At 37.2% G+C, this 8,488-nt stretch overlaps 1 protein-coding gene across 1 annotated transcript in view; it reads right to left on the bottom strand.

Annotated features, from left to right (window-relative positions):
• LOC121328590 (immunoglobulin lambda-1 light chain-like) overlaps window positions 1–4,668 on the bottom strand; it is a 5,547-nt gene extending 879 nt beyond the window's left edge. Inside the window, exons 1-4 of the mRNA XM_041273427.1 lie at window positions 4,519–4,668; window positions 4,091–4,160; window positions 3,041–3,139; window positions 1,563–1,601 (exon numbers count right to left, since the gene is read on the bottom strand). Of these exons, the coding sequence (XP_041129361.1) occupies window positions 1,563–1,601; window positions 3,041–3,139; window positions 4,091–4,160; window positions 4,519–4,668 (358 nt within the window). The remainder of the gene's footprint in view (window positions 1–1,562; window positions 1,602–3,040; window positions 3,140–4,090; window positions 4,161–4,518) is intronic.
• Between the last annotated feature and the right edge of the window lie 3,820 nt (window positions 4,669–8,488).

Genomic DNA, 8,488 nt, shown 5'->3' with positions numbered 1-8,488 from the left:
AAAAAAAAAAAGTTTAAAATCAGTTGCATTATTATTATTATTATTATTATTATTATTATTATTATTATTATTATTATTATTATTATTATATTACAGCATATAACGTTTATTAACTTTAGCTAGTTATCAAGTTTTAATAAATTGAAAAAAAAAAATAATTCACGAAGATTTTCTCTTTACGGTCGTTTGAAAATCTTAAAATTTTGGAATTTTTTATTGAAAAAAATTTTTTTGTGTGTCTTAATAATACATTATTGAACTCAAATTGAACTCACTGGACGTTGTTTAATAACGCAAATGGTTCATTTACCAGTGACCATAAAATAGTTTACTCCCTAATATTATTATTTTAATTATATTATTATATTATATTTAATAATAATAATAATAATAATAATAATAATACTTGAAGATATAAAGACCTACAAGTATCATTTATCAGCTTGTTTATCAAATTATTTGAAGAAAATTGACACGTTGAATATATTATTAATTTCTCATTGTAAAAAGTTAAATCTGTAATTTTTGGTTTCCCATACTTTAATATTAAAGATTGTTGTTTTTATTGTTGTTGGTTGGTTTATTGCTTTGGCCCCCAATTGGTTTCATACAGCATATACAACGTATAGTTTTTTTAATTTTTTTTTTTTTTAATTTAAATTTTTTTTTAAATGTCAAATGTTTTTATTCCAGTAACTTTTTTTGTGACTTACTCAAAAAAAAAAAAAAAACTTTTACCCCTATAACTCACCAGGTTATAATCAACATGTTTGAATAGATAGGATGCATCAGTGTCATTTTTGTTAGACTTATATAAAGCATTAAAGCCAGTTTTTAAATTACTTTATTGCTTAGCCCCCTATTTATTTTGATAAAGCATACCAGTATTTAATTTTTTCTTTAATTTTTTTAAAAATTTCATTACACTATACATTTTCCTATTATGATTAAAAAAAAAAAAAAAAAAACAACACAACATTTATGTGTACCTTTCACAGCACAGTAGTTAAAATGCTTTCAAACTTACTTTTTACCAGCACCTTGGTCCCGTGCTCGAATGTCCAGCACAGTTACTGATGCTGATTGAGTCCTGCTACAAAAATCTACCTGGTGCTCCCTTCACTCTGTATGCCTCTGTTTTATTTTAGTAGACTGTGTATTGTTTTTCCACAGTAATACATGCAGTTTTGTGTTCAGGAAGGGTTTGAAAACTATTTATTTTATAGATTTGTAAGCAGGCTTGTAAAATAATCAAACATAAATAATACCATTGCCAAGATTAAATTGTTATATTGCAAGTTATCTGCAGTTTTTTAAAAGTTTAAACTCTAGCACATATTTCATAAAAAGGCTAGAAAATGTTATTTTTTTTTTTTTTTGTATCTTACAGTTTGCTATACCACAGGAATACATTCAAAACCTTTAACCGTAACAAAATCAATGTGAACTACTAGATACTTACTTTTACCTGTACAGCTACAAGTGACAACATTCATAAAAAGAAAAAAGCAAAGTATTTCCCAGAAAAACTCTGCTAAAATATATTTCATTGATCTACTTACTCTTTACAATTATCCTGGTCCCCTGGCCAAAGGTGTACCACAGTGATCAGTTCAGAACGACACACTGTACAAAAAGAAAACATTTCATTTACTTACTTTACAACTGCCCATGCTTCAACACACATAGTTTACCATGGGATGCAAATCTGCAAAATGTGTATTTATAGCTGTTAAACTATTTAATGCCGCTGCGCCAATAACCAAAATCATGAGAATGTTGTATTTTTTATTTTAAGTCTAGACCAATATATTTAGATGCATATCTAGCGCAGGCATTGCACTTATCCTTGCCTCATTACCAAAACATGAATGGATCGATCACTTTCAAATTGAATTGAAATAGGGCACATTTTGACTTTTAAGAATATGCACTATTATAAGGGTTTGGTGAGATGCCAAAAGTAAAGATCCTATACCATACAACTGGCCTAAGAAACCTAAACAAAATTTAATGAAGGTCAGATCCAGTACCTGTTATCCTTTTTAAGCAAATCCTGGATGTTTACTGCATTAAATGACTGGTTGCAAGTTCCAGTGATCCAGATTAAAGTCATTAACTTGATCAAAAGCTTCAGAAAGAGTACAGTATGTGACCTTAAAAAGAGGATGTAAAACTCAATACAGTCGTGTGTATCACTGAAAGGGGTGCTATAGTCCTGCTGCCAAAAGTAATCTCCATCATCCTCGAGCTGCACATTGCTAATGGTGAAAGTGAATTATCATCCTCGGGCTGCACATTGCTGATGGTGAAAGTGAATTATGATCCTCGGGCTGCACATTGCATGGTGAAAGTGAATTATCATCCATCCTCGGGCTGCACATTGCTGATGGTGAAAGTGAATTATCATCCTCGGGCTGCACATTGCTGATGGTGAAAGTGAATTATCATCCTCGGGCTGCACATTGCTGATGGTGAAAGTGAATTATCATCCTCGAGCTGCACATTGCTGATGGTGAAAGTGAATTATCATCCTCGAGCTGCACATTGCTGATGGTGAAAGTGAATTATCATCCTCGGGCTGCACATTGCTGATGGTGAAAGTGAATTATCATCCTCGGGCTGCACATTGCTGATGGTGAAAGTGAATTATCATCCTCGAGCTGCACATTGCTGATGGTGAAAGTGAATTATCATCCTCGAGCTGCACATTGCTGATGGTGAAAGTGAATTATCATCGTCGGGCTGCACATTGCTGATGGTGAAAGTGAATTATCATCCTCGAGCTGCACATTGCTGATGGTGAAAGTGAATTATGATCCTCGGGCTGCACATTGCTGATGGTGAAAGTGAATTATCATCCTCGAGCTGCACATTGCTGATGGTGAAAGTGAATTATCATCCTCGAGCTGCACATTGCTGATGGTGAAAGTGAATTATCATCCTCGGGCTGCACATTGTGAATTCAAAGTGAATTCAGTTCCAGACTGGGAGCCACTAAACCCATTTGGGACTCCAGTATGAAGATTGGTTGTCCAACCGATCAGGAGCTTGGGAGTTTCCCCTTCTTTAAGCTGATACCAGTCTACTTCATTGCTGACAGAGCTTCCTGTGTTACATTTGAGAGTGACGGATTGTCCTGTAAGAACAGACAACGAAGCTGGAGACTGATCATAACAATCTGGCCGTGCAGATCTAAGAAGAAAGGAAAATACAATACCTCAGTTTGTAATGATTGACCATATACGTGTTACTGTTACCCTTCGATCAGCTCAACTTCTTTAAACCAGGTGTACTGCAGTCCATTGAACAGTTTAAAATCTTTAGTGCAGTTATATCCTTTTCACAGATGTACACTAGACTTCTATTTAGTAAGCTCTACATTTCAAGTCTAAACCCTGGGTATAAATTGATAAAGGCAAAAGTTAAAGTTGACTAACGTGCTCAGTGCATGAGGCTCTTTAAATTCTCCTTGGAGCTCTCAGACACCTCGCTTGAGAACCCCCTATATGCAAATTAGTTCTCTTCAATCAGGTGGTTCAAGTAGAAGCAGGCTTCCTTTCTTTATTATTATTATTATTATTATTATTATTATTATTATTATTATTATTATTATTATTATTATTATTATTACAGTTATTACAAAATATCACAGTACAGAAAATCACATTACAGTACAATAAAGTACAATACAATCAGTAGAAAATTAGATCAAATTCAATAAGAGCAAAGTAAAGAATACAGTAAATAATTACATTTAAGAGCGAGTTTGACTGAGAGCAGTTAACTTACTGTAAAAATATTTGCTTATTCAAATAAAGTCCATTAAGAGCACATAGTGAGTACTATAAATGGATAAGAACAATTTCAAATAAGAGCAGTTACCAAAAATATGAATATGGATACCTGAGAGTAAAATCAAGTGCAGGATACAAGATGCTTAGGGACTAAAATCAAAATCCAAATGTTCACAAAGGAAAAAGTGCAAATAGAAATACACATGCAAGGTTATTGTTGTTTGCAAATATTTGTAGGTTATTTATTACTATTATTTGTTTATTATTATTGGATTAGGAAATTAATGGCCTACTGTTGGTGCCTGTGGCACTGTAGGTGGGCAGTCTCTCATACAAGGCAGCAATCACATGAATAAGGATGTACTGTAAAAACCAAACTAAAACACAAACACAGCTTAGCTAATGCTGTATTGATTTTTACCATGAAAAACTGTCTGAAATTTGAGTTGGTTATTCAGAGCAAATAGATTAATATCTAGGTAACCTAGCCAGACAGTGTCTAATGTACTGTATGCTTACAGTTTCTTTAGAACCAGGTGGTATTAAATAAAGCTCCTTTTAAATCTCTATTTTTATAGAATGCAGTTTTTAACCAGAAATCAATTAGATAAGGAAACTACCATATGGTAATAATAATAATAATAATAATAATAATAATAATAATAATAATAATAATAATAATAATAATAATAATAAAAAATGCCATTTAAACAAATGTTACTGCTTGCCACAGGAGCAGTGCTGGTTGGAGGCAGAAGGTGCTCCTTTGTATAAGGAATGTGGGGACCCCTGTCGGCTGCACATCCTGAGGAGGCAGCGTTGAGGCCAGCATTGCCACTGCCAGCGCTGCCGCTGCCAGAGTGGCCCGCATCGCTGCCAGCATTGAAATTGCCGAAGGACAAGGTGAGGGGACCACCACATCAGCATCGGGGGGGGGGGGGGGGGGGGGGGGGGGGGGCCAGGTGTATAAAGATGGAGAAACACGGGTGTTAGAGAGGTTAATGTTGGTGTTGGTGAAGGTGCGTGTTGCTGTGTGTGAGGTCTTGTTTATAGCCTTGAGTTTTTTGTATAGACCTTTTGTTTTGGCCCTTGTGCTATTTTATCTGTTAGTGTGCTTTGTTTGTCTCGTACTGTACTGTGATTAAATGTGTGCGGTAGCGCTTCACTGCAGCTTTCTCTCTTCCTGCCATGCTTCCCCACATGCCATCCCCACATGCTTGGGCCGTGACGTTACCCTGTCATAGGGATTGAAATAAAAATCTTCTTGCTCTCGAAAGAGAAAGTGCTTAGGAAAGATCTGACTATAAATATACAGGCAGGGTTATCGTAATTTGCAAAGTTGTAGCTGGACATTCTCACAGGCAAGGCGGGAATCCCATGAATAAGGATGCACTGTTGAAGACCAACCCTAAAACGCTTTTCAACAGTAAAGGAAAATAAACAAATACAGCTCTCAATACAGAGCTAAACCTGTTATATAGATATTTTTAAACAACTCATATGAATGTACAAATGTTTGTGTCTGAAATTTGAGTTCTAAGGGTATTAAGAGTACTGTATATAGGTTGAAAATACTTCAAAATCTGGGTAACCTGGTCAGCCAGTGTCTTACAGCTGGTTTCACAAACCTCAATTAGCAATAATCTTGGACTACTCAATGTTAACTGGTAAGGCAGTTCAAAATTAGAACTAATCAGGATCTGTGAAACTAGCCACTAATATATAGGTTATCTGTACTAGCAGGTGGTAGTAAAACACCTGTACATATTTTTATAAAGTGTGGTTTCACTTATTTCAAATCAGAAATCACACAGAAAAAGAAAACTACTTTAACATACTTAGTGACATATAGAGGGACAGGCTTATTAGTTTCCAGGATTTGACCTCACTTTTCAATTTACCAGGCTCATCATTTTTCTTATAGAGGCTTAGAGACTGCGCTCTGCTTTGAGTGCTTATGGGTTCCCTGGGGGTCTGAATTTAAAGTGCATCCTAATAGACTGGGTCTCAGGAACTTTTCTCTTGGGGGCTGGTCTCTGCGATAAACTCACATCTGCTAAAAGCTTCATATAAGCCGCTGGCTATTACCAAAATATGGAAAAATATTTAAACCTCAGAGGATCAGCCAATTGATTGGAATACAATCTGGCATAATATGTTTAATGCATCAAAAAGTCCTAATCATCAGCTAATTCATTTCAAATTGTGCCACAGGACATACTGGACACCTCATAAGAGATACCATGTGGGAATCATCTCAGACCTCTTAAAACACCTGCCACTTTAATGGACATGCTTTGGAAATGTCCAGAGGTTAGTTCTTTTTGGGGCCAAGTGACATCTATACTGTCCGACATAACTGGGGTAGTCTTGCAATTAGATCCAGTTGCACTACTACTTAATGATGATTCAAGACTTCAAATGCTTGAGTGCCAGTGGACAATGTGGCTTGCTGGATTGACAGTGGCAAAGGAACTGATAGTACAGCTCTGGCTCTCTCCACGTAGACTACCTATGTGACAGTGGTTACTCACATTCCAATGGCATAGTGATGTTGGAGCTATCAAACACTGCCACCTTGGAGACTGGGAGGGGAGAAGTGGCTGAGATAACCACAATACAGGCTGCTGTCTAATTGTCACTGGCAGGTTAGGAAATGTGGGGATTGTCGGGGTTCGCGGTAAACCTGTCACCTACTTTCTGTGTCACATTACTCTCATGGGGTCCGGAAAGGGATAAGGGAGTGGTGAAGGGGAAAATATGTTCACCATATGTTCACCATTGGATGTAGAGGTGTTGGTTTTTGATATGTATAAAAACACAATAAAAATGTGATCACAAAAAAAGGAAAAGAAAACTACCACATGGTTACAGTATACAGTATAACATTTAGAACTTATAAATATAATTTAACATGTATTACTTGTTGTGGGAGGGTAGTGGGTGGAGCTTCTGGGAAGGACCAGAAATGAAAGCACACAGGAGCCGGAAATGGAGATTAGTCCTTAGAGCCCTGTACCATCAATGGTATCAGGGCAGGGTTTTATTTTACAAAAACAATAAAAATAGAACAGTCCAGTATTGCAAAAAAATAAACAAGAAAACCACCTGGAATACCAGCAATGGTAAACTCAGGTTTGAAATAAAAAGAGTAAACAAAAAATGTCACGGTTACAAAAATAAATAACAACAAAGGAAGCACTGGGTTTCTTTGTGGTACTGCGGTGGGTTTCCTCTCATCGCTTCTTAGCTCCCTTTCACAGATTAATGGCCAGTCCTCGGTTCCTCATTCCAGTAATCCAACACAGTGTCCAAGGTTTTCAAGCTTCTGTGAATAACAGCAGTGAATGAAAGCAACACAACAAGCACAGCATGTGTTTTCAGTTCAGCCCAGGGAGAGCGAATGGCAAAACCATACTGCTTAAATACTGCCAAGTCCCACCCCTGCAATCAGCACGCTGTCCCACGTCAGCCAATCAACGAGAACAGCACAGCTGATTGCAATGATGGGACCCGACAGCCGCATGGTTCTACCTTGGGCCAAGATGGCTGCCTGACCTGGAACTTCCTGCATGGTCAGATTTCAGCCTCCTGATCCAATCACGGTCAACCCTACACAGCGGAGCCGGTGGTCGGGAGGTCAAATTACGACAGGGACTCCTTTCAGTCCTGTCACACTTGTATAATAATAACCTTCATTAAAGAAACAGTATGCTACAGCTGTTCCTCATTTGCTGCTGTCTGTGCCAGTGAGGTTTTTGTGCAGCTCTGTATCACTGTGTGAAAGGGAGTGTATCACTCTGCATAGAGTAGTGTTCTGCTTCATCTTCATGCTGACAGTAAATGTGTGGTCAGTGCCACTATAACTACCACTGAAGAGAGAGGAGACCCCATTGAAAAGAGTATTGGAATTATAAATGAGGAGCTTGGGTTCTTGTCCAGGTTTCTGTTGAAGCAATTTCATATCTATCAATTTGTGTTGAGACTTTGCACTTAATAGTGGCAGTTCCCCCTTGACTCTCAGAAATAGCAACAGGGGACTGATCTACAGAAATGTAAGTCCTGGAATCTGAAAAACAAGGAAAAGCAATATAAATACATGTATACATTTATTTTGAATAATGCTATTTAATTTTAGAATAATATAGTATTAAACATTACGTATATTATTATCCAACACTTACCCTGAAGAAAGATGATCAGTAAACAGACCAAATAGTTAAGTGACATCATTGTGCCTGTTCTTCACCAGAAGTGCTTTATGCACACTGCATCCTCTATGCAAAACTGTATTCCGTTCCTCATCACTACATCTGCTTGCTTTAGTTGTAGAATGGTCTCAGTTCCTCTTGGACAGTAAAATTCACTTTCTAAAGACATCATTTAGCATTTTAAGTTATTAAACATATCTGAATCTGGGGATAGGTCTGTCTTTCTGTCTGTATGTCACCCAGGTTTTTCCATATATCTAGAGAAGGGAATTCATTTGTGAATGAGCTTGATCTGGACATACTTCAGCACAAGCCCAGCAGGAGTTTGAAACTCACCAGGTACCTGGTGAGAAGGGGCCCCTGTAGGGCAGTGAGGGGGCAGTTACCTGCCTAATCTGCTGCAGCACCAAGCCCAGTTCAACACTCCCTACTGGAATCCCAGCAGACCTAGAGATCCACTCCGGTATACAGAGGTTTTGT

This window comes from Polyodon spathula, chromosome 1, assembly GCF_017654505.1.
Source record: "Polyodon spathula isolate WHYD16114869_AA chromosome 1, ASM1765450v1, whole genome shotgun sequence".
NCBI classification, from domain to species: Eukaryota; Metazoa; Chordata; class Actinopteri; order Acipenseriformes; family Polyodontidae; genus Polyodon; species Polyodon spathula.
This window is presented reverse-complemented; position numbering and strand designations above follow the sequence as displayed.